Here is a 27,403-nt window from a genome sequence, read left to right as displayed (position 1 = left end):
GTGGTGGTGGTGGTAATAGGAGCCAATATATAAAAAAAGCCCCAAATATTGGGACTGTCTCTATAAAATTGGGACATCTGGTCACCCTAGCATAGGGACATCTGGTCACCCTATTCATGGGCCAGATGTATGGAATTACAACCTGCAGCTGCCTCCAACTGGACTGGAGGGGGGATTCCAAGGTCTTGAGCTGGGGAGACTACAAGTTCCAGCATGCCATGCTCCAGCCGGGCCAGAACAGCTACTGTTCATTGCCTAAGAGGCGGGCTTTGTGGCAGCATTGCACCCCGGGAATTGTAGTCCTAAGCCTGTTGCATACTGGGAGTAGAAATCACGTTTAGACATAGAGCTGAGGGGAGCGGCAGACATAGTTTTCCTTTTTATGCAAATGAGTTGAGACCAGTAGCGAATGAGGACTCTGCCGGGCGCCCGCCCATTCTTGGGGGCCGTGGCGAGGTCCCGGATGCTGGGGGCGTGTCCCCAGCCGGTGAGGCGGGGCCTGTGCTGGGGGCGGGGCTGACCTCACTCTCTCCCCGTAGTCGCGGTTGCCGTCCGGGCCTGACCCCTGAGGCGCGCGAGCTGAAGATGGCGACGCAGCGCAGCTGGGGGCGGAGGCGGCGCAGCGACCGCTGCCGGCTCTGACCGAGCCACCGACCCGCGCGCCGGCGGCTAGAGGCCTCTGAGGCGGAGCGAGCCGGCGGGGGGAGCCGGCCGGGGTGCGGCGGAGCCGGGGCGGGAGCCGGCTGTGAGGCAGGCGCTGAGGGGATCCCAGGGAAAGCCGGGGCTGAGGGGGGCGGCAGAGGCTCCGGGGTGCCCCGCCGGGGGACCCGGCTCCGAGGAGCGCAGGGGGCGGCGGGGGGGGTCAGGACGCCAGCGCAGAGCGGGAAGCCTGGCTTGGCCGAGGGCAGGGCCCGAGGGGGAAGCCGGGGCGGGCTGCTGCAGCTGAGGTGGCCTCGGCCCGCGGTTCCCCTCGCGCCGGCTGCCGGGCGGCCCGCGCCATGTTCTCGGTGCTGTCCTATGGCAGACTGGTGGCCCGGGCGGTCCTGGGCGGGCTCTCGCAGACCGACTCCCGCGATTACAGCCTGGTGACCGCCAGCTGCGGCTTCGGCAAGGACTTCCGCAAGGGCATCCTCAAGAAAGGCATGTGCTACGGGGACGACGCCTGCTTCGTGGCCCGGCACCGGTCCGCCGATGTGCTCGGTAAGTGCCCAGGCTGCGCCCGGCCTCCCTCCCCACTGCCTGCAATGGGCCGCCTTTGGCACAGGCCATGTGGGGGCTGCCTGCACCGCAGACACCAAAACACGGCCCCCCAAGAGTGTCCAAAGGAAAGGCCTTTGCCAAGCCATGGAGGGGCGGGTAGTCCCGGATTGCCCTTCCTATCCCAGACAAGGCCTTGGAGAAGTGGTGGGCTGACTGCTGGGTGGTTAGGCCCAGCCTTTGGTATCTTACCTGTAATTGCAAGGCCTAATGTGTGTGAAAAGCAGAAAGGCAACTGTTCATGCCGCTCTCTTTGCTGAAGTGGTTAAAACTGAACAGTGTTAATAACTTGAACAGAAAATGTCATTGAAACAGACCCTTCCTATTTTCAATGCACAGGATGCCCTTGTCAGTTGAAAGGCAAAGTGACATTGAGACTGGTTTCAAATGTCAGATTTCACTTTCAGCACCCGGTTTACCTTGGTTACACAGTACGGTTTTGATCTATACACAGGACTATTCTGATTCAAGTGTCATCACGAGCAGTGAATAAGTTTGGATAATTGTTGTCTGTGTAAATAGTAATATTGTGGAGGCGCGTGACCTTTCTCAGACATCGTTGAGGTTGAATTTTATTTAATTATAATCAAAGTTCAGGGGTTGAGTTTCTCAGCAATTGAACCAGCTTTGCACCATAACTTTAAGGTACTAAAAAGATCTCAGTGGATTTTCAGCCTTTTTTGATTAGACCATAATAGTGGGCCGGTGTTGGAATATGTCATGACTTTGTGATATTGGTAGTACTTCAGAATGTGGAGCTTCAGTGGTAACTTGATTACTTGAATATGACTGAGACATTATTTCAGAAAAATATGTAACTTGGTGGTAGGAAACAATGTTGCTGTTCACCTTTAAGGGAGCTGTGGATGATGCTGTGGCTCTCCAGGAGACATGGGAACCTGATCCGTGTGTTCAGTACTCTGCATCTTTTCCACTGGGTCTGAGTTTTTCCCCCTCACCCCATTAAAAGTAGCTGTCAGACTGCTGTACCTGTGACCCATGTTGTCTGTTTTTAAAAGTTCAGTACACGTCCAGTGCTGATGGATGACTGAATGTTCAGTGATTAGTCTCCTCAGAAGTGAAGCACCTGGGGCACTTTTTTCCAGATAGGTGGACTCTGTGCATGGGAGAGAGAGGGAAGGTGAAAGGAAGGAGGCACTTTCCACTTACAATGAATCTACTCACTCTTCATTTTTTTTGTAGCATATTTGGTAGTCCTATCATATTTGTGTGCTGCTCTTTTCCCAGCCCATCTTGCCTTCCTGCTGGACCCAGCAGAGAATTACAATACTGAGTTTGTCATTGCATTAATTTTCATGGCAACATGATGACAAACACAGGATTGTAACTTCGCTGCAGGGTCAGACAGAAGAAGAGTTATTATTCAAATCCAAATATATTAAATAGGAAAGTGAAACAGAAAATTACTGGCAGACTAATAGAATTTATAGAAGAAGCCATCTTGGCCTTTTTATTGCTTTTCTAACATTAAAATGTACCAATAACTTCAAAATTACTTTATGTTCTGCAGACATTAGAACCCAATATAATTCTAGATGACATAAAAATTCATCCTTATGTCTCAATCCATATTGCTTAAAATCACGGAAATATAGGACTGGAAGGGACCTTGATAGATCATATGTACTGAGGCATAACTAAATATTATCTAGACCATCCCTGGCAGGTGTTTGTCTAACCTGATCTTAAAAAGCTCCAATGACAGAGATTTCATGACCTCCCTAGACAATTTGTTCCAGAGCTTTACAGTTAGGGAGTTTTATTTTAAGCCCATTACTACTTGTCCTGTCCTCAGTGGTTAAGGAGAACAATTTATCACCCTTCTTTTTATAACAATATTTTATGTGCTTGAAGACTGTTATCAGGTCCCCTCTTGATCTTCTCTTCTCCAGACTAAACAAACCCAATTTTTTTCAATCTTTCCTTGTAGCTCATGTTTTCTAGACCTTTAATTTTTGTTGCTGTCCTCTGGACTTTCTCCAATTTGTCCACATCTTTCCTGAAGTGTAATACCCAGAATTAGACACAATACTCCAGTTGAGGCCTTATCAATGCTGAGTAGAATGGAAGAATTGCTTCTCGGGTCTTGTTTACAACACTCCTGCTAATACATCCCAGAATCTTGTTCGCTTTTTTTTTTTTTTTTTTTTTTTTTTGCAGCAGTATTACATTAACTCATATTTAGTTTGTAATCCACTATAATCTTCAGATCCTTTCCTGTGGTGGTACTTCCTAGGTAGTCATTTCCCATTTTGTATTTGTGTAATCGATTGTACTTTTGTACAAAGTGTAGTACTTTCCATTTGTCTGTATTGAATTTCATCCTATTCAGACCATTTCTCCAGTTTGTCAAGATCATTGTGAATTCCAATTCTGTCTTTCAAAGCACTTGCAGTCCCTTCCAGTTTCATATCATCTGCAAACTTGATATGTGTACTCTCTATGCTAGTATCTAAATCATATATGAAGATATTGAATAGACCAGACCCAGGACAGATCTCTGCAGGACCCCACTTGATATGCCCTTCCAGCTTGACTATGAACCACTGATAACTCCTCTCCGCTAGTTGTGCTCCACCTTATAGCAGGTTCATCTAAGCTGTATTTTTCTAGTTTGAGACGGTCATGTGAGACAGTATCAAAAGTTTTAAAATTGAGATATATCATATCTACTGCTTTGCCCCATCCACAAGGATTGTTACCCTGTCAAAGAGGGATGGTAGGTTGGTTTGACGGGATTTGTTCTTGACAAATCCATGTTGACTGTCACTTATTAACTTATTTGCTTCAAAGTGCTTACAGATTTGGTTGTTGTTTGTTTCATTATCTTTCTGGGTACTGAACTTAAGCTGACCGATATACAATTCGCTGGGTTGTCCTTATTTCCCTTTTTATAGAGAGGCACAATATTTGTCCTTTTTTAGTCCTCTGGCGTATCTCCTGTCTTCAGTGAGTTCTCTGAGGTAATTGCTAATGGCTTAGAAATCTCTTCAGCTAGTTCCATAAGTATTCTAGGATGTATTATCAGGCCTGCTGACTTGAAGATGTATAACCTGTCCAAGGAATTCTTAACTTCTTGTTTTCCTATTTTAGCCTCAGATCCAATGCCATTTATGCTGGTGTTCACTATGTCAGTTGTCTGATCCTGTTCACTTTTTTTAGTGAAAACTGAAATAAAAAAGGCCTTTACTGCTTCAGCCATTGCTTCATGGATAGATATGGATTTTTGTCTTATTTTAGCTACTGTAATCACCATCTCTGGCCTCCCTTCTTCCCCACCCCTCTATCTGTTCTCAATATTGATGCTGAAATTCCCTTGTTCTTCTGACATCACTCCATCCTCAAATATCCCTTCCGTTTTTTTAGTGTAGTAAGCTGAAGCTCTTCACCCCTGCTTTCTGTGCCCTATGTAACTTCGTATTGACCTTCTCTCTTCCATCTGTGCTCCTCCCAACCCTGACTCCTTTTTTGTCTTGGCCTCCCACCTCTTGTCCACTTGGCATCTTTTCTTTCCTTAAAATTCTTTTCTGTAAACTCTTTCTGTTTCTCCAGACCCTCTTGCATTTGAAGTGTTGCTTTTTTTTTAATTTGGTCTCCTGTTTTGAAACTCTTTAGGGCTAGTTTCTCATTAATTTGTTTAATGAAGAGCCTTGTACATTTAGTATTATAGTAGAGTGGAATACTAGCAATTTTGTTGGTAAAACATTTGTCGGTCAGGGGTTTGGGATAAAAAACACACTCCTGACTGACATAAGTTCCACTGACAGAAGCACGAGTGCTTGTTGGGGGTGGTTTAATTATGCCACTGGGAGCGCTCTTGCCTGTTGGCATAGAGTGGCTACACAGGAGACCTTAGAGCAGCGCAGCTGTGCAGCTCTAAGGTCTGTAGTGTAGGCAAGGCCTATATAAATATATTTAGACTGTTTGTAGTTGAAGAATAAACGTAAAATCTTTTTTCCATTTAGATTTGATTTTTCCTATTAGTCACTCAGTGACAAAAGTCTGCCAGATACTTTGGCAGAGTAGTTTTAAATAAACTTTAAGTTTATGAAGAGCAAGCCTGAGTGGGCTGAATGTGGGTGTGGAACCACTCCCATTCAGTGGAAAATGTGCATCGGTACTTGGGATTTATTCTTTCTTGGGTCAAAAAAGAGTTGACTAACATCAAAGAGGCTACACGCTTTTTTCCTGTTTTTAATAGCTAAAAGTTCAGATAGTTTTGTTGTTTGTTTTAGCATAGAACTGTTCAAATACAAAAATGCTGGTGACTCTGTTTCACGTATGCTGTGTAGTTCAAAGCTTGAAAAAATTACTAGTTACCTAGAAATCAGACTACTAAGTATATATCAATCTTTCATATCAAGATCCAGGACAAACCCCTGATGAAAAGTCATGTCACACTCATCTTGCAGCAGCTGGTAAAGGGTGTTCTTGAGGCTTTATCTTTCCTGTTAGCCAAGAACTGATAGGTTTCAGAGTAACAGCTGTGTTAGTCTGTATTCGCAAAAAGAAAAGGAGTACTTGTGGCACCTTGGAGACTAACCAATTTGTTTGAGCATAAGCTTTCGTGAGCTACAGCTCACTTCATCGGATGCATCCGATGAAGTGAGCTGTAGCTCACGAAAGCTTATGCTCAAACAAATTGGTTAGTCTCCAAGGTGCCACAAGTACTCCTTTTCTTTTCAAGAACTGATAGGTATCTGTTAACTTTGCAGCCATACTCCTTGACCCTGACAGGAAGGGAGAACAAACTCACCAATTTAGAGACTCCTCTTCACTGTTTTCTTCTTTGGGATTTTCTTGGAGAAAAGAAGCCAATTTCTATTACTATCCCTGACCTCTGTTTCTGGTACCTTCATGAGTATTTCTATGGATAGCAGCAGCATGCAATGGATTTCATGTGATCATTGACAATTTCATGGCTGCCAATTTCATGCTGGCCCAGAGCAGGGCATTACTGTCCACTGTAAAATTCAAATTTGGCAACTATTTCCTCTGCTTAAAATCTAGGTCTTGGGAGAATGTAGTGTAATTGGTTAGAACTTCAGTGAATAGTACTGTACTTGAAACTGAATGTGGCAGCAGTCTGTCTAGTTACAAGGTAGTCCCCCTCTCCATTTTCTTTTTTACACTGTAACATACGTACTGTAAGTAGGTTAAAAAAAACCCCACTTAGTGTAAGTCCTTTTTCTGGGCAGGAAAAAGGCCCAAGAGAAAGCAAACTATGGATGATCTGCAAAAATTATCAAGATAATGTCAAAGCTGTTTTAGTCCATGAAAATGGGAGTGTGTTCTGTATCTGATGCCTGAAGGGCATAGAAGGCAATGTTAAAAGGATTATTTTGTTTCTGAAGACATTATTCAGAGAAACTTTTGCTGGATCACACCAATGGTGTGCCTAGTTTCGTACACTGAGTGTAATCCAGGGAGGTTAGTGGTTGTGTGGTGTTTTTGTTTTTTAATAAATAAAAATTAATTCTTGGGCCTACAACTTTTAGGTGTAACATTTTTACTTAATATATGAATGAGCTAAACAAATATTGTCTTGTCAATAAAATACAGTTTCTTTGTAGGTATGTCAGGGAATATGGCTTCTAGCAGACATTTTTGTCTGATGGATATGTCAGCAGAACTCTTAAATACTGCTTGAATGTAGCCCTTTGGAAACATGATTCATACCTCTTCAGCAAAAAAAGCTTTTATTTGGTCTTTTTGTTAACCACAGTTTCTGTAATGGTGTTGAACATGATTTGTTGGCATGTGCTTACAGTTAGATGCATGTTCAGCCACACCCACTGTTGACACTTGTGAACAATATGTAACTTTCCTTGCATACCCAAGGCATGAGTGTGGCTGCCTGAAGGAAGAATACTGTTCTGTCAATTCTGTGCAAGGAAACAAGAAGCAAAACTGAACACAGTAGCCAAAGATCAAGCCTTGTCTATGCTGGCAAAACTTTGCACAAATATCCCACTGTTTACACTAGTTCATCTGCACTTGTTAGCAATATTGGGAGCCTTAGTGTAGACAGGTGACAGCGTTTTAAATACTGGGTCAATTAGATCTGTTCTGTGCAGGGATAGATGACAATGCTTAAAATGTCAGCAGCAGCTGGCAGTCCAGGTGCACAAGAACTCCCAATATTGCACAACACTGTGATGCTGAACTCGTGTTAGCTATGCTGGGAAACTCTTGCAAAACTTCCTAGTGTAGACAAGACTTCAGTGTGTTCTTGTAACTCTTAAATCTGTTGATAAGCAGTCCGCAAATGATAAGTTTGTGTTAAGCATTTAGAAAGTCCCACTCTTTCCTGTCCCACCCCCCAAAAATGGCCTCCTACTTGGCTGTTACACTGATTCCCTGTCTGCTGTTGAAGTTACTAAAAATGTTGCTACGGAGTTGGAGAACTAGATCTGGCCTTGGGCGGAAAACTGACTTAATTGGGATATAAATTCACCTCAGCTCCCCTGATATGCTTGTGATGCTCCCCAGGGGTGCTCCAGTTTGTGAGGCACCTTGCCACTACTTGCCCTTAGCATGAAGCAGTGTTCTCTATGCCTGATGTGGTTAAACTCCCTGAAACCAGTAGCCTTTGGCCCCGCATGTACTGACTTCCAGGTTTCCCCACTCCTCACTCTCTCTTTACAGTCAAGTGCTAGGTACACATGAACCCTTGAGTCTTGGGAGGGCTCCCTGCAGTATCCAGCTCTTGTGCCTGGACACTCACAATAATTACCAACTAAGCTTTCCCCAAAGAGATAGTGTACCCACAGTTTGACTAACACAGCTGTGGATCAGGTCCTTTACATCACATCACAGCACAGAGAGAATGAGTAGAAACAACAATTGGTTACACATATAAAACAAAATATAAAATGCAATTGTAGATCTATGCTTATTAATGGTTACATTTCCTATTACATAAAATAGATTTTCTCCCAAGGATTCAGACTTTGACAAAGCTGCTGGTTTTCAGTCAAAACCAGGATTCAAGTTTTCATGAATATCTCTATGCCCTACAAGCAGTTTTCTCAGTAAATGGACACCAGAATGGTGTTTTTGCTTCTTATTTCCCCAAACTCATTGTTTTGACCTCAGACTCAGGAAGGCTCCCTGTTGTTTGTTCTCCAGTGTGCTGGCTCCAAGTTGTCTTTGTATCCTTGGGTTGACTTGAAATGCAAATGTAGCTGCCATTGTGTTTGACTTACAAAGTTTAATCTACATAGGAACCTAGGCAAATGTGAATATACATTCCTTTGTCTGGCAAAACCAGTTCTTCACTTCTAGGGAGTAACACATTGATATAAACTATAAGGACACATTTTCAGTGTATATAGACATACTTTTTAAAATCTGTACATTTTCGTAATATTAATGACCAGCACAATCCTGGTTTTTATTTGAGATCTCACATGATTCTTTATAGATAAATACTATGACAGCAAAATGTTGGGTGAGGTGACTTTGTCGGGCTTGATAAGTTGCTGTTGTCATCAAGGGGGATTTGGGCTCACAATGGTTTTTAAAGCATCTTACATATGTTGGCTGAGTGTGTGCAGGGGAGGAATGTGCACAACTAACCCATCCGTTGTTAGCTTTGCATGTTTGTTGTTTTCCCCTCCAGTTAATTTATAACTACTTCCACTGAAGTTCAAGGTATGCAGTATGCTGAAAATTTAATAACTTCAAGTGATATTAGCCACACTTTGATTCACTTGGGTTTGGCACTGCAGCCTTACTTGCTTTGTGCTTTGCTCTGAGACTTCTGAGGGTCCTTGATGTACTGGGTCATCAAGAGGTTGGATGAAGCCAGCTTCACAGTAACTGACAGGCACACAGTCTATAATTTGGCAGTAACTCTGGGGAGTGCTTGTCTAGCTTTTAGCAGGATAACTCCCATTTATGAATGCTGTAGGAGAAGCTGTAATCCAGGGAATCTTGCCTTTCACATGTTTTTCTTTAAAATGTATTCAGCTGCTTTACCTGCTGACATTATTCCCTTTTTCCATGATTTATGATCTCTTATACAGAAGCCCTGACTTAACCCTGACTAATACTTTTGAACATAGAGTAATACATATGTCCAAGGAAATGTGCTTGTGTAGGTGTTCTGACCTTACTGAATATCCTGACAAAGTCAAAGATTTCATACAACTTAAATGTAGTAATTCTTCTGTCACTTAAGGAACATTTTAAACTTAAGCAATTACTGTGTTATTTGACAGGTTTCAGAGTAGCAGCCGTATTAGTCTGTATCTGCAAAAAGAACAGGAGTACTTGTGGCGCGGTGCCACAAGTACTCCTGTTCTTTTTGTGTGTTATGGGTGTTCAGGGTTTGAGGACACTGCATGTTATGAAATATGATGGAAGTAGTAAGTAAACTGAAGTTAACAATGCTGTTAACTCAAGACAGCTGTTGGTTTAATTATCTTTTTATATTGATGTTCTGTGTCCAAGGTGAAAGGATGGATAGGATAAATCAGTACAGCACATTCTGATTCCTCAGCAGCAACATAACAAGTACCAGTAGTTTAGTTTTGAATTCTATTTGAATGAAATCTGAGGTGATGTGCTATTATACAGACAAAGCTTACTTGTAGGAGTATAGTGGTAGCATCTGAAGTTGTCTTAAACTCTCCCTTTTTACTGATCTTGGAGTGTCAGTTTTCAGTCTGTTGTTCAATGTATTGAAAAATATTCAAAATTTCTTTGCTTAACTTGAGCCTCATTGGCCTTTAAAGAAAAGAGATAAAATAAAGTAACTCTTTAATCTGAAGCTGATATGTCACATTCCTTTTATGTAAAATAACATACTTTACCCTGACAAGTTACATGTAACTTTTTTAATTTAAAAAACCAGCTGGTCTGCAGGACTGGATGGTTCGGGACAGGGAATTAAGAACCTTTTAGTGCAGGTCAGAAACAGCTCAGGTTGGTATTGTGCATTGCAAATGTTGGCTCTTTGACTTGCATTATATGAGCTGATGATCTGTCCACTTTCCAGAGAACACAGATGTCCACCGCCCAAAAAACCACTGCTACATTTGGTCCCCTTGCTAGCCTTTTTAGAAGAGAGAGGTAAACAACTAAATGAGATTTTGGGGTGGAAGGAGAGTGAGTTATCCTCATTCCTAATAGTCCTTGTAGGGAAAAGTTGAGGCACACAAGTGGTCCAGTTTGGGAAGCTTGTATTATCAGGCTATACAGACGCTGGCTCTAACCTGCTGTTGGATTATGTAGTTCATGTCAAGGTCAACTCTAAATCTTCCACTTTGATTTCAAATGGGATCCTATGTGAAGAGCATTTTTAGATGAACAAATTGCATTTTACTGTTTAAATTTTCGCTCAACTAGAGGTTAGTTCTGTCCTTTTTCCAAAATAAATCCTTTACTTAAGCATGCTCTGAAAGAGTGACTCATCATGCTCTATCATGATTAGCTTCATTTTTTTTTTCCACAAAGTACCATACAATACAGAATATTCCTTTAAATTATGACTTGTATGTTGAACATCAGACAGATCCTTCACCAAATTAAATAATGGAAACATTTTCAAATAGGATTATTTTTCTTATTGGGTATCTGCAATCTATCTTAATATGTCCTGTAGACAATATTTGAATGCAGTAGTGTTAACATTAAGAACAGACTGTGAAAGACTGTAAAAATATTTTAGCCAAACAGACAGCACTTTAGCATTAGCTGTTAACAAACCACCACGCGACTGTAATTTAAAAGCTTTAAAATTACTATGTGGTCAGGTGAGCCAGTCATATCTTATATACTATTGCAGCTCAACTTTCTTTTGCAGTAGTTATAGAATTTAAACTTCCTTTTTGATTGTAATTTATCTTAAACTTTTACTGCCCTGTCACTAATGAACCACACACTTAAAACAACTCTTGAAATATTTTTCTCAGCACTTACAGGGTGGCTGGTAGCCTTGGATAGTAACTTGAAGGAGTAAATCAGTTGTGTTGTATTGGTTGTAACATTGTCAATCCACATTTTAGTTATTGCATTTAAAAAAGTCTCCCTTGTTCTACCTGTCCCTTCTGTGCTTCACTTTTTTCCTTCTCTCCCTCACCCCCTATATCCCCTGGTTTCCTTACCATGAATGCCTTATCTGCTCCCTTAGATTTTTCTCTCACTCCTCTTGCAAAATAAACAAACAACCCCTCCCTACCCTTTTGGTCAGTATCTCCCCCACTGCCACCATCCATGCACCCCTCATGCCTTAGAAATTGTAAATTTACCGTGCACCTAATGGCCAAAAGACTAAACCTACCAGTCAAAGATAATACAGAAAAGGGAAGAAGTGTGGCACTGTCGGGGAATGCACAGCCCTGCAGATTTTGGAAAAAGTTAGGATGGTGGGGTCTTTACTAGAGTACTCATTGGACCCAGTTCAGAGGTTCATCTCTTGTAGCCTCTGGCTAATAGGTGCCTTGAATTTTCCTCCCCCTACTTCCTATCTCTACTAATGAGAGAGAAAAGGAACATTCTCTCTCCTCACCTTCCCATCCCAGAGACTCCAGACTGCTGCTAGTAGTGAGGGACTCTGCTAATTCACCAGTCGCCAGCCTCCTGCTCCACTGTGCTTAGCTTTAGCACTTGCCACTGCTGCAGCTCAAAGTTTGGGAAAGCTTTAGCCGAGTGAAACTGACTTAATTCGCGTTAGATTCAACGCTGTTCTGAGTAGCTACAGTGAGCCCTAGTGAGTTTTAACTCTCTTGCTTGGTTGAAGGTGTAAGCATTACAACAGAGGCTCTGGAGTGCTCTTTCTGCTGATGTAGAACAAAATTTTTTATTGATTTTAATAGTTCACATTTGGAAGCCTTTCTTCAAACACTTCTTTTTTTAAATGGAAGTTTACTTTCTGCAAAAATTGCCACTCACAGGAAAGGGACCACCACACCATGAATGAGCGGTAAAAGAACACCTATTTAGAGATGTTGGATGGGGAGGGAGTTTCTCTGCATTATCTTCATTTCTGTTCTGCTTAAAATCTTCTCTACCCTTTTTCTTCCCCAACACTTCCATCCCTCTCTTTGTGTGGGCTAATGAAAGTGTAATTTGTATCCTTGAAAAGCTACTTAACCATCCAAGAAATCTATCTTATCGAAAAGTCAGTCTCTTCATAGATCATCATTCTAAGTAGTGTTTTTTTTTAGCTTTAGACTTTTAATCTGTTTTACTAGCTGTCAGATGTGTCTGGACCTTTACCCCACAGCTAACATTGGAAGTTCACTTAAATATGTGCACTTTCCATAGTGTGTAGTTTAATTAAAACCAAAAATTCCCTTCCAGGTCTCTATGTTCTGTTAGAATATCTCTGTGCTGTTCTCATGTCATAGTAAAATTGTAAATAACTATTTGGGAAAAAATGTTTAATACAGAAATATGGTTAGCAAACTGTGGTGTCCGTTTTAGCTATTGGATCCTCTCTCTCTCTCTCTCTCTCTCTCTCTCTCCATGCTGAAATGAATATCAAATGGTTTGAAACTTGTTTTATTAACAGTAAGTTATTTTTTTCCTTCTTTTCTTTTTAGGGGTAGCAGATGGTGTAGGTGGCTGGAGAGACTATGGGGTTGACCCTTCTCAGTTCTCAGGGACTCTAATGCGAACATGCGAACGTTTAGTAAAAGAAGGACGGTTCGTACCAAGCAATCCTGTTGGAATTCTTACCACAAGTTATTGTGAGCTGCTGCAGAACAAAGTACCTTTGCTTGGTAAGAGCAGCAAATATTCTACAAATATTGTTCATATGGTGCATGTCCTCTAGAAACAGGTTTGTAGATTCAAAATTGTTTTAATGTTTAAACTTTGTACACTAGCACGACAAACCAGGGCCAACTTTTTAATTTAAAAAGGGAACCCTGAAATGAAATTGCAGGTCTGTAACCCAGTAGGTCTTCTGAGCATCTTGCAGAATGGATACAAAATAAGTTCCTACTACAATCAGCTACTAGGTATATATTCAACAAAATCATTCTTAATTTGAAACCTTTTGGGAGTTTGTAGTTTTGTGACTAAACTCCGCCTGAACCCATATTTTTCTGAAGATAGTAACAGGGTACTCTGGTTACTGGGTCTCCTTGCCTTACTGCTACTTTCGAGCTTTCTGTGCACTGTGGGTTTTAGACTTCACTGAATGTCGTTTAAAGGGACTGTACTCTAAATGGCTTGTGCTGCACAGTCACTGATATTCTATTGTACGTCCCTTTCTTTGTGGGAAGAGATATGAAGCACAGCTAAAGAAATATGCTACTAATAATGGTTTGTTAAATGTTGTATACCAAGTATGCCTTTGGATATGTGCATGTAACTCCCTTGGAAAGCAGTGGGAATTATGAGTGGACATGAATGCAGAATTTGGCTCTGAATAGGCAACCTTGAAAACTGAACACTAAGGGGACACTTACAAGCTTTCAGACTAAGAGCAAGTTACCCTGCCTGACTCACATGCTTCTCACCTGACCTTAAACTTCTTTGCCAAAAGAGCTCTGTGTAAACTATATTTAGCTAAAGTTTGCTGAGCTCAGGAACAGATGTTCACTTTTTATTATATATGTAAAGAATGGGTACAAACCCCAGAAATGATCTTGTGTCACTTTAGAATAGCACTGTTTAGTAGTTCCTTCAGTGGGTTTAAGTGTTTAACTATACTGGTGCTATTTGTGCAAAACAGTCAAAGTAAAGAAGTGATCGACAAGGTGGACCCCTGGTAATGAGTTCTAGCAGCCCTTTTATAGAGGGAGGAAACTTCGTGCTGCTTGACCTTTCAAAATCACAAGAGCAGCATATGTTGTCACAAGATCTGCATTCCACACATGGATTTCTAGTTACAGTACCTGTTAAGTTAGAATATGAAAGTAATGAACCTTAGTCTCTTCCTGCTCTTTCTTCCCTTCAAAGCACTGTAAAGATTCACTTGTGGTGGGAGTTATTCTCCATGTTTTTATTCTTTAACTCCTTCCCCCCTCCCCTCCCCCCGATCTTTTTATGTCGTATCTTCCAGTAGTTCCTCTGCTTAAGAACACCGAAGTATGAACTATCTTTCCTTGCTTGTGCTTGTGGCCTGGTGCTTGTTTCCTCAGTGCAGAATCCTGCAAATACTTGGACATGAAATAATGAGGGGGAGGAAGGAAAACTGAAGTTACTCCAGGCACAATATTTGTGTTGCAGTGCTATTTTGTCCATTCTGTTTTGGACTCCATTAGTTTCTTAATTCTGGAGTCTAACAGTTTACTTTTTGTAAGTGTAAAGTGACTTTTTGGACTTGAAGGCTGATCTTGTTGTCTTAAGAGTTTTAATACCAATACAAATAAGAGTTAAGACTTCATTGCTCTTCAGTTGCAACAAAGACCTCTGTCAAAGGTAGAAGAGTTAATGGCCAGTGTGCTAAATAAAAGGTCTGAGCCTAGCTCATTGTAAACACCATGGTCTATCAGAAATGCAGCTGTGCTTTGAAACGTCTGCTAGTGGAAAATTCAGATTTCTCTATTATATGGTATCGGAACGTCTACTGAAGATGGGTTCTAATAGTGTGTGAGAACACTTTAGATTCAGTTGTACTTCAATTCACACTCTTTAGGAAAGACTTGTTTTTCTTTTTCTAGTTAGAATTGCCACCCTCTCTATGGAAGTCAGTGTATTTCGTTCTCTCTGAAGGACCTGGACAGTGTTGGCCCTTTTCCAATATAATATTTGCTGTGGTTTATCTACTGTTGCCATCAGCAGCCAGTCCCAGAGTCTACATTGGAATGAAGGAAAACTCTACAATGCCCTCAGCATGAGTGCAATATTTCTGAAATTATCGGAGATGTTTCAATTCCTCCCCTCCTTAGTCTACATTTTAATGCATCTAGAATGGTAATTACAAAAGTGTTTCACAAAAGGAAATTTAGTAGGAAGTTAGGGTACCAAAAACAAGATAACTTTCTTTAAGGACCCCCCCCCCCCCCCCCCCCCCCGAGATAAATACCAAAGACAATTGCAAAACGATCAGTTACAAAACAAGTGATAATGTTTGAATGAAATTCTGATAGTCCTAGTTTAAAAACTTGGCATATGCTGTTGTAAATGTTACAGAAACTTTCCCAGTTGTCAGGATGTTGATCAGCCAGCTATAAAGTGTCTAAGCAGCTAACAGTGCCTTGTGGCACTTATTTAAGTATTGAAGCTAATTTCTTGAGCTTTAAAGCAATGCACTTATTTCTGACTGAATTATATTAAGATACCATACATTCCTCTTAAAATCTAGACCTCCTTGGGAGCCAGTCTTACCAAGATCTTTGTCTTAAAAGAAAAAAGGAGTGTGTTCATTGCTCTGCCACCAATAATGGAACAATATCTACTGACCACTTCCATTAAACTATTTACTCTATACACGACGTTTGTAGTTGTGAATGAAAGCATGTGGACGACACCTAGCATAGTGTAAGCGCTACAGAATCCTGCTACTAATAGCTTCACTCTAATCATAGTTTCATTATTTAGTGTACTTTCTGTAAAACAAGCCTCCTATAGGAGACTGCTGACATAGCAACACCTAAATATTGTGTAATAGGAAATATGTATTGGAATGTAGCAGCACAATGTAATGAGACAAATCAAATCAAAGCAAAATTAAGTAAATGTTTTACAAATAAATCTGTAGCTGGGGTTGGAAATGATTGCAGAAATCTCAATGTGGTTTGTTTGTTCCTACTCCAATACATATTCACTTTGTTTTGTATTAACGGATATTTACTTCTGATTTTTTTTTGTCAACAATAAGTGAACAGCTGGCCTAAGAAGAAAATCTGTTGAACAGATAGAGCCTATAATGTATATGCTGCTACTTCTAGTTTATCTCCCGTTGATCAAATTACTGTTATTTTTTTCCCTAGGAAGCAGTACAGCTTGCATAGTAGTTTTGGACAGAACAAGTCATCGTTTACATACGGCAAATTTAGGAGATTCTGGATTTTTGGTAGTCAGAGGAGGAGAAGTAGTACATCGGTCTGATGAGCAGCAACATTACTTCAACACTCCATTCCAGCTGTCAATAGCTCCACCAGAAGCAGAGGGAGTCGTCTTAAGTGATAGGTGAGGTGGGGAATTAATCAGAAACATGGATCAAGAACTTGAGATTTTCTCCCAAGGTTTCACGGTTCTGGTCTTTGTACTGAAACTTTGCACATAGGCCTTTTAATAATGCTCCCATTTGAAGGGTGAATCTCCTTCCCCACTTGCTTGTCTTCAAGGTAGTGTAAGCATTTCTCAGGCTTAAATTTATCAAATTTTATAGGCTGTTGCTGTGGTCTAATCTCTGCTCAGGGTAGCAATGATCTGCTTACATGCAAGTGATTACTTTCCCTAAAGTTAGGTGCACACTGAATATAAAGCGTTTCTGATATCCTCAAAGGGACTTGTGTATTATGGAACTGTTCTGATGAAAATATAAATATATCTGTTTCTGTACATTGTACACCATAAATGTGTCTACTTTATGTCCAGTTCCTAGAAATGACTTCACCTGTCATTTGCTGCAATATCTGGACACGACAGGCAAATTCAGGTTGTAGTAACCATGATAAAAATCCATTGCTCCTGCAATTTAAGTTGAACTCCTAACATTATTGCAATAGCAAATAGCTTTTGGCTGCTGCCTCTTTATTTGGCGGTATTTGTAAGAGCCTCAAATGCAAGTTAATAATGGCCTCCTATGATTCAATATTTGATGTGTTTTCTTTTTTCTTTTTTTTTTTTTTTTTTTTTAAATATTCTGAACCAAGTAAAACTGAAGTTTGTTTTTTTTTTAGCCCATCTAAGGTCAGGGAAGATGGCATAAAATATTTTATGCTGTAGTAAGGTTTTTTTAACTAAAATATGAGCATTACATAAGTTCCATAAAGTAAAGTACATATTATGCCATTATCTGGAAGAATACTGAAGCATGGAAAAGTAACTGCCAGGCATCTGGCTGCGACATATCTTCAGTGCAAATAAAGCCTGACATAGAGGTATAACACACAGTGCACAACTAGCTAGCAAAGCTGGCCTAATGTATAACGCTCTTCCTCTCCCCCCCTCCCCCATTTGACTTAAGTCAAATATAGTGTGTTCAGGTTGTTGCAGGTTTTCCTTCCCAACCCCCATGCATCATTTGGGACTGATTGGGAATACACTAATTTACATAGCCAGGCAGTGAGGTAGTGAATACTTGAGGAATAGGGCAGGGAAGCATGTGACTGCAGCTTGCATTTCAGTACAGTTAAGTTTCCAGCAGCACATTGTGTTCAATCAAAATGAGCGAAACTCCATTTTGGCAGAACACTGAGCTCAGAGATGGGAATGTTACAGAAGTGCACCCGGTCCAATAGAAACTAGTCATTTCAAAGCAGAGGACTAGCAGAGGGCATGATTTCAAAGCAATCTGTATTTCAGTGCTGGCTAATCATTTTTCTAAACTAATGAAACTTCACTAGTGAAATCTAAAACACAAAAGGCAAGACATACCTTCTTGTCTAACGTGTCTGTTCTTGGGCTATTTTTGTAACAGAGTAAAGGAATGGTTTTTCTTAACTGATTTGGTAAATATTTTATTTAAACACTGTACAAGTTACATTTCTTAAATCAAAGATTATAGACTCATTAAAGTGCTCTCTCTCTCTCTTTTTTTTTTTTTTTTTGTAATATACCCTGAATATAGAAAGTGATAGAGCTGTGTCCAGGGAATGCAGTATGAACCTGAAGTTCTTGTTCTGAGGTTGTAGACTCCAAATTGGGCAAGGTTTGGGCTTCATAATTTTTAATACCAAAAAAATTCTTTTGAGGATGTTTGGAAATAGTTCCAGCTAGTGATTGTTCTTTGTGTATGGCTTTAATTATAGGAAAGTATACAAAGAGTGAAGGGAGGAGAGCTGACATAGGAGTTTGAAATCCATGCACTTTAAAAGTCCCCTTTATTGCACAATAACTGTAAATCATTCTAATAGTTGAGTGAAATCTAGGTATCGTCAAAAGTACAGTCCATTATATGAAAAGACATAAGTAGCACAAAGGTAGTTATCAAGAATAACATTCTTGGAAATTAGAAAAACAAAGACTGAGTCATTATGGAATAAGGAAAGTGTGAGATGAATCAGCTTTTAAGATGCCCACACTTCCAATCTGACTCGTGGTTATATCAAGTCACCTGGTCTCTTGGACTCTTGACATTAATTGCAAAGACTATTAAAAGTCAGAGTAAATATCAGTATTTTTCTTCTGTTGACTAAACTTAATGTTAAACTGGTTCTATCCAGGGGAGAGTCAAGTGACCTAAAACTCTAGTTTGAAATGCTAGCCCTTCTGAAACTACAAGTTCAAATCACAACCCTGCATCCTTCTATGGTGTGCTATGCATTTTTTTTTAATCCAAAAATCTCCCGGAAAGATCTTGTCTATTCCAAAATAAATACTTTCTCCTCCTGTGTATTATGCACCAGTGGACCATCTGGGTACTGCCCACTGTTGGTGGTGATGTACCTAAATAGTCTGAAATACTTTGGGATCGTTCATGATAATAGGTATATCCAGTAAGCAGGCTAGCCATTTCAATCCTAAATTAGCTTTTCGGTTACAGCCTCATTCTGCATATTTAAGTGGGAGTGAGAAGGAAACCTTGAACTACAGTATCACCTAATGGTTACAATGGAGATATACTTGCAAAATATATTAGACTGAAGAATGGTCCAGATCAGGCATTTTAAGTGCAATTCTCTGGTGTAGTGTTTCAGATGCCCTCTATTTGTGATCATACTTCTGTTATACTGGCTTTCATGACAAACTACACTGCTGTATTTTTCCAGAAAACAGATTTCGTAACACCAGTGAATTGCAAAACCTATTGATGCTGTAATTGAACAGGATTTGGTACCATTAGCATACGCTAATGTCCATTTCTTTGACATGGTGGTATTCTCTTCACAGCCCGGATGCTGCTGACAGTACTACTTTTGATGTTCAGCTAGGAGATATTATTCTGACAGCAACAGATGGACTTTTTGACAACATGCCTGACTATATGATTCTTCAGGAACTGAAAAAGCTGAAGGTAACTGAAAATGAAGTGTGTGCAGTTGAGTTATAGTATTGAAATTCATCTAGAATATGAATAATGGGCAAAAATTGATACTTCCTCTTAAATGTTCCAAGAGCAGCTTTTTTACGTAACTAATGAATCAGAACACCATTGCATTAAACAACTTTATCTGGGGTGACAGGATTATTGGACTTGAAAATACAATACAATTCAGCTGTAAAAGCTGAAAATGGAGTATAAGAACTAGTATAAACCTGGTTTCAGAGTAACAGCCGTGTTAGTCTGTATTCGCAAAAAGAAAAGGAGTACTTGTGGCACCTTAGAGACTAACCAATTTATTTGAGCATAAGCTTTCGTGAGCTACAGCTCACTTCATCGGATGCATACTGTGGAAAAACATCCGATGAAGTGAGCTGTAGCTCACGAAAGCTTATGCTCAAATAAATTGGTTAGTCTCTAAGGTGCCACAAGTACTCCTTTTCTTTTAGTATAAACCTGTATAACATCCTTGAGGAAGCTATTTTGATACTGTAATCCTGCATATTAACTTTTCAGTGGCGTTCCATATTGTGGTTTCAAAAGAGGCTTGTCTGCTGATAGGATCTTATCCCTGAGATAAATTACTGAAAGTTGTTGGTAGACAGAAAGTAAGTGACTGCCTTGTAGACAAAGTGAGTTGGAGATGCTCTAGGAATTGTCTAAATGCTTCCTTGAAATTTTGCTCTTCTGTGGGTAATGGGAGAAATTCTCATTATTTTCCACAAGAAATCTCTCATCTTTCATCCTTTTTTCCAAACAGCATTCAAATCTGAAAGGCCCCATTTCAGTCTAAAGCTATGGCTAGGTTAGGTATTACGTTTTTGTTTTGTTTTTGTTTTGTTTTTGTTTTTTTAAAGGTGTAGTAGGCAGGGTTCAACACCTTGAAATATGTGTTGGAGGGGAGCCTAGGGTTGACCATTATCTGCTAACACTTTTAAAACATGTTCTTAGGCCTGGTCTACACTGGGGAGGGGGATCGATCTAAGTTACGCAACTTCAGCTGAAGTCGACATACTTAGATCCGCTTACCGCGGTGTCTTCACTAGGGTAAGTTGATGGCTGACACTCTCCCATCGACTCCACCTGTGCCTCTTGCCCTGATGGAGTACCGGAGTCGACGGGAGAGCGCTTGGTGGTCGATCCAGCGGATAATGTAGACAAGCCCTTAGTCTAGAATGGTTACAATGGGTATACATGGCTCTAGTTTTGCAGGGGAAACATGAGCTCCACCTATTGGCACATTTGGGAAAGAACGCAAATAGAAATCTGAGTTATGAAAAGAAAAGGAGTACTTGTGGCATCTTAGAGACTAACCAATTTATTTGAGCATAAGCTTTCGTGTGCTACAGCTCACTTCATAGCTCACGAAAGCTTATGCTCAAATAAATTGGTTAGTCTCTAAGGTGCCACAAGTACTCCTTTTCTTTTTGCGAATACAGACTAACACGGGTGCTACTCTGAAACCTGAGTTATGAAAGTTGAGCCAAGAATTGTCAAAGCCTATTCACTCCCCAAACTGTTAGGGAAATTCAGATATGCTCGTAAAAGCATGTATAAATTACAGAGACGATAAAAATGATTACATGTGAAAATGGCTGTTTGTCACCTGTCTTGCTCAACATGGAAAGGAATCCTTTCCTGAGTAAAGCAGCAGGCACTGAAAATGTAAAGATGATTGGAACTCTTGGAGGAAATGCATTATACAGAAAGCTTGTATTCTCATTGGATTTTATCACTGAATTTGAAAAAACTAACCTAGATAGTTATCGGGGAAAGCTTATTGGCTTCCTCCATTAAAAAGTGAAGTTTTTTTTTTTGTGGGTGGTAAACTTAAATTGTTAGGTGCAAGCTGTCTGTGCTGGGTATCCAAACTTCTTGTATCCCACAAAAAAGTAGGTTTTATAAATTTTCATTCTGATTTGATCCATCACCCAGTGTAGGGCATTTAAAGCAGTTGGCAAAATGTATATTTTAAAGCCTTTTTATGCTGCATGGTAATATAAAGCCTTTGTTCCACACTTACCCTTATTACTAAAACTAGCTTTATTTTTTCATTCCTTGGTCTAGGATGGTGCTTTGGTGCTGTGATTGAGCACTCTGCATTTTCTGGAGGCAGTATTTTTTGAGTGAACACTTCTTTGGTTTAGCATTCCCTTTGCTATACACCGGAAAGGAGCTGGATGAATGAGGGGATGCTCTGAGTAGTCAAAATAAGCAAAGGGGAAAGCCTAGTTTCTCAACAAAGATTCCCCTTTGACACTTAAAATACAGGGAGGTGTAGACTGCTACTTTCTCCCTTCCTAAGATAAGTGGTTTCATAAAACTCATGCACAAATGATTATAGTGGCAGAGGCTGAGACTTAATTTCCTACACAAACGTTCTTAAAGTACACTGATTTTAATTCAAGATATAATTGAGATTCCCTTGAAATAGGAAATACCTACTATCTAACTTGTAACAGGTGTTTATATTCACATCATGTTAATTGAATCAATATTCCAATAATATGTATGTGCCTGAATAAAATTACCTGTGGTGGGTTGCTTTTGTAAGAATAACTTGTTCTTCCATCAATTTAGAATTCTAATTATGAGAGTATACAACAGACAGCAAGAAGCATTGCTGAGCAAGCTCACGAACTGGCATATGACCCCACTTACATGTCACCTTTTGCACAGTTTGCATGTGACAATGGATTGAATGTGAGAGGTAAGATTTCCTACTATTGGGTAACATAAGTCTAATGGTGTCACATGAAATTCCTTTCTTGGACGCATGCCAGAGTTCCTGAATAGTAAGTGATCTTAGGTATGTTCTGGGAAAGAAGGATGCCCGTCATAATTTTGGGAGGCAGTGTGATCCCATGCATAGGACACTGGACTGGAAATCGTCAGACCTGTGTTCTATATTTGGCTGTACCACTGACCTGCTGTGTGGCCTTGGGCATAGCATGTCTTCCCTCTTTATTTTCCCTCCCGTCCTCTGTCTGGTCTGATTAGATTGTAAACTCTTCTATAGGCATTACCAGAGTACATATAATAACACTTGTTTTTATTTTAGTAGTTTGTTTGCAGAATGCCCCCCATTCATCTGACATTGTTCAGTCCCTTTGCCCTCTGTGATCCTTGTCTCCCATTCTTTGGAGAGGTCTCTAGTACCCATGGCAGAGTCCTGAGGGTTCCATTTAATACTTCACTTTAAAGAAAGGAAAAAGTCTTCCTAATGTAGAGGGCAAGGCTCCCTTCAAGGCCCACTGAAACCCCCTCCTATTGCTGGGAGGCTGTTAGCCTGTGTGCCTCTCTCATTGTTTCCATCTGCCTTGTGGGTGTGAATCGCTGATCTTCTTAACTCCTGCCAGCCAGAGAATCTATTGCTAGCTGTGCAGAGCACACTCATTTGCTGCTTCCCTTATGACTGACTGCTGGTCCTTTGTATCCACAGGCTTAATGGGAGTTTGTGTAACAAAATACCACTTCACAGAGTAACTTCACCAGAACCTTACACAGCATTCTTACAGCACCACAACCCACAATCCTTTTTAACGGGTTTTGCAGTTGAAGAGTTTGGTAGTATCTTGCATTAGCAAAATGGGACACTAGCCCTCTGAGATCCTTGCAATATATCGTGGGTGTGTCACTGTTCCCTTAAGGTGTGCGCACGCACACAGATCCTAAACCCTGCACACACAGCAAAACACCACGTGCACAAAAATTTGCACAGAAGCACAACAGTTTGCACAGAAGAAATTTTTTTGTGCACGCAGCCTGTCAAAAATTAGAGGGAACATTGGGGTGTGTATACATCTGCATTTTGTATAATACAGGTCATTCTGTTACTGCAAATACATGCGCTACAAAATTATAAAAGTTTTTCAAAGGCTATTAAACCCACCCAGCTGCTTTTCAAATGTGAATAACCATCTTCTTTAAATCAGGGGAGGTATCTAAATACATTCCTTATTTTTGAGTGACTTACTAGGTTTGAGTTCAGTGATATGTTAAAATCTGATTCAGTACATGTCCAGACTTGGAGGGGGTAAGAAAAATCTTTTGTAAGATCATTTGAAAATAGGCTTTCCACTTGCCTGTTAAAAACAATGCTGAAGGTTCTCACTAATGCTTAAAATAGTATATAGGAAAGTGCTTTTCTTATAGGTATCTCTGATGCCATCAGTTACTTTGGAAAAAGACGTAGAGGAGTTAGAGGCTTTCAGATACATGTGTGTGAACATATTACTAATTTTGAATCTAGAGCAGTTTCTTTATTTAAAAAAAAAAACAAAAAAACCCTCCTTGTAGAATTGTTTCAAGAAACCATACATGCCTTTTTTCATTATGTAGTTTCCTGATCTGCTCTTCAGATTAAAACATCTGATTTTTCTTAAATTACAGGGGGAAAGCCAGATGACATCACCGTCCTTCTTTCTATAGTAGCTGAATATACAGACTGATTTGCCTAAAATGTCAATGTCTGTTTTTCATTATCCTGGAGTTTCTAGCTTCGTGTGTACTGTTTCCTGCTGGCAGGATCGCTTTCTTTCTTTGCAGCTGATCTCAATGGCCAGTTACTCAAGCCTGTTGCCTCTTATGACACAATTGAGATCCTTTAAAAACCACTATTGTAGTACACTGGTCTTCTTCTGCCAGCAAGAAATGAAGAAACTTAAGGCATGAAGCTTGTCTCTCAAAACTTAGTAATCATTCACAAGGTGGGGGAACCCAGATCCCTATGGTTACTACTTCTAAAATGTGACTAGTTTCAAATGATTGGTTACAATTCAAAACTAGATTTAATAAATCAGATTGATAAACCTCCACAAGAAGGCGTATTACTATTCTGCTAGAATCAGCCATTATCCAACAAAGGAGATGTTACAACGCATACGTTCATAAACATAGTCTTGTTACAGTGATAGGTGAGGGTTTGTTTATATATAAACTCCAATTTTCAAGGGGTTTATAGCTGCTGTAAACATTTTGCTCTTGGCATACATGGTGTCAGCCTTAGCCTTTTTCTAATACAAAATTTGGGAAAAAAAAACATTAGTTTGCGCTGTATGGATGCACAAGTGTTTTGTGATTTCAGGTGCTTAAACGTGATCTTATAAATGAAAGTTTTTTTTGCAAATAATTCGTCCATAATGGAGCCTGGTATCTCTGGATATTTTTTTTGCAGTGGGGAACTTTTTGTTTAAAAAAGGTTTATTACTATTTTAAGTTGTAACTCAAATTCACAAAAGCCAGAATATTCAAAATTGAGGCGTAGCATATCCTTAATCTGTCTGATCAGCGTGTGGTGACATGCCATGTATGCTGCACTATCTAAGAATGATGGGTTGCGTTAAAAACAGATAATCCTCAGCTCTGAACTTCCTTGCTTTTGTTTGCAGAAAACTTTATTGTTAACTAGGCATAGTTTGTGTTAATACCGCCATTCTTGCTTTGTATAAAATAGAATCTGTACCAAATTAATTTGATGGTCATGCTGACTCAAATGTGCACCTCTGCTTATGCTGTGGCAGCAGCAGTAAGTATGCAAATGGAAAATAGTTAACTAATAACTAGCAAAATTTACATTTCAGTAACTGATATTTAGGGTTTTCAGAATGAACCTTCATGATGTTTACAATTATTTAATAGCCACTTTGCAATATAGCATTTCCTTATGAATTTTAGTAGCTCACAATTGTTTGCCCAATTTCTGCAAGCTCTCTCTTTCTGAGGTGCATAAAAGCTGATAGCTATAAAGATCATATATATTTTTGGTCAGTTTTTCATTAACTTTTTTTGCTGGTAGAAAAGTACTTAGAAATAAATTAAAGCCATGTTTTATATAAAAGTCAGGTAACGATGTTTAGATGAGTGCAGTTAAACTTGGTCAGTAAGGAATCTCTCCTTATCTGAAAGGAGATTTTTACTACCTGGTTCATTGTATTAAAACTGTTAAGTTTGAGGAAATCTCAAATTGTTTAAAGAAAATTTTTTTTTTTTGGTGGAGTTGTACTGTATATTTGCATAATTGTATGTCAAGCTTTTATTTTATTTAAAATCACTTGACATGTGCCATGTACATGTCATTTTACTATATTTTAATGCATCATGCTTGTAACAGGCATTTCATTTATGAGAGTGATTAATTTCAAAGCTGTTCAGTAATTTATCTGCTATTCATAAATCGGCCTAATGTTAGATATATTTTAAATCACCTTTAACTACTTGTCAAAATGCCTTAACTACCCTAACTTGGCCAAAATAGTAGTAGTTTGGTGGGGGTATGGGAAGGATTATACGAATGAAGAAAATCTTAGTGTTTACTTTTATATTTTATAAATTTATAAAATATAAAAGTAACACTAACAGTGAGTGGCAGACAACTTTGCATAAACTCTTTGCAGTCCCTGCAAGCTGTATCTAGGTACAGTTTGTTGGAAGGAATGTATTCCTGCTGCAGTATAGGGCTTAATTTCTAGTGTTTGAGGAATGTCTCTCAAATCTGGATGTTCTCTACAATAAATTCTCCAGTATTTACTGTCTCAGTTCCTTGTTAGAGCAGACTTGATCAATTACTATCTTTCCCTATTCTTGAATTTACTCTGATATTATGCCCCTGTGGAGCTGGACTGTTTCCTCACTTTATAATCCTGCTCAGCCCTCCCTGTTCACTATTTTCTACAACTAAAAATTAGGGTATGTATGTGGATCAGATAAGTGAGTGGCAAAGGTGCTTTTTCCCCGCCCTGAACTCAGTTGTCACTGTGCTCTGCCTCTACTGATCCAGGGTCTGGAATCCTAGGTCATAGAAATTCAGCTGTCCTGTTAGTGGCTGAACTGTCTCACCTAATGAGTCTGATTCTAAATCTTGTTTTTGTGTTAATGCAGTTTTTAGTCAAACAGTATATATAAAGCCATTTGCATCCTAGATCATGATTTTTTTTATAAAGAACAAATTTGGATTTTAATTTACAATTTGTAAATTTATCCCTCACTGGACACACCAAAGACCAGCAAGTTTATAGCTTTTTCCATCTGTTAAAGCAATACTGTATTATAAAGAGTTAATATTTTTATCACATGCTTGAGAATTTTGTGTTTTCTGTTTTTAAGATGTGCACTCTAAACATATCAGAACCTAATTTCTTCCTATGAATTTAAGCTGTCTGCGCACAATAAATATTTACAGAAAAGGAAATGACAAGACCCATGTACTTAAAGCAACCTTAAAATGATGCATGGAGCAGTAATCCTTCCTAGAAATTAGGTTATTGTAATTTTATCATGAGAGAGACAGACACAGGAAAGATGTTTCAGGTGTATTCATTTGAGTTGGAAACGTGAAAGATGAACAAACTTTCACCATCTGGAGAGGGTTTGCCCTGTATCAACAGCTGCTTGGTGGGGAACAGTAATCTGAAAAGATGGAACACCTTGGTATACCAGTAACCTATCACACCAAGTAATGAAACAGCAGTTGCAGGAGCTGGGTGTCTGCAGGTGAGAGAGGCCTAGGATAATACTCTTTTGGAGGGTTTGAAATGTCCCTGGTTCCTTGTCCCATTAATAGCTATCTTTGGGAGAGCTGCAGCATCCAGTTTCTCAAGAGTTGCTACCTTTGCATTTATAAAAAAGGAATGGGAAAACTATCTAGAATTTGGGACCAGACTGGATGATGATAAAACTATATGAAGGGGTGTGTGAAGGTGTAGCAAAAATGATATAAGTATTTTGTAATTGGAATTCATATCTCTTGATAATAGGTAACTTCTCAGTGGAAAACCAGACTATGAATGTGTAGAAGTTGACTGTGTGTAGTAGTTTCTGACAAAGATAGCTGAGATAATGAAACAAATCTGAGTCTGTATCTGATGAGGATGCTTTTGTGTTAGACTATCATTTTACCTATACTTACCTAAGAGGCAATTATGTGAATTGGATGTCTGAAGTATGCAGGAATAGTTCTGTAAATACATTTAAATGAACTGTAAAGATATTTAATAAATATAGTATTTATACTAA

General features: G+C 39.6%; 1 protein-coding gene across 2 annotated transcripts; it reads left to right on the top strand.

The window, feature by feature from the left end:
- Positions 1–531: 531 nt before the first annotated feature.
- Positions 532–27,403, top strand: PPTC7 (protein phosphatase targeting COQ7). 2 transcript variants are annotated; one of them, XM_007058307.4, is made up of 6 exons: positions 838–1,200; positions 12,831–13,010; positions 16,173–16,371; positions 19,240–19,363; positions 21,971–22,100; positions 23,783–27,403. In XM_007058307.4, exons 1-6 carry the CDS (start codon positions 999–1,001, stop codon positions 23,839–23,841), a joined length of 894 nt encoding a protein of 297 aa, XP_007058369.1. In that variant the 5' UTR covers positions 838–998; the 3' UTR covers positions 23,842–27,403. The 2 variants fall into 2 exon arrangements, with proteins under 2 accessions (XP_037734610.1, XP_007058369.1); XM_037878682.2 differs by lacking the exons at positions 21,971–22,100; positions 23,783–27,403 and adding an exon at positions 21,458–21,948 and having other exon boundaries at positions 532–1,200.

The sequence above is a fragment of the Chelonia mydas genome, chromosome 15 (genome assembly GCF_015237465.2).
Source record: "Chelonia mydas isolate rCheMyd1 chromosome 15, rCheMyd1.pri.v2, whole genome shotgun sequence".
Taxonomy (NCBI): Eukaryota; Metazoa; Chordata; order Testudines; family Cheloniidae; genus Chelonia; species Chelonia mydas.
This window is presented reverse-complemented; position numbering and strand designations above follow the sequence as displayed.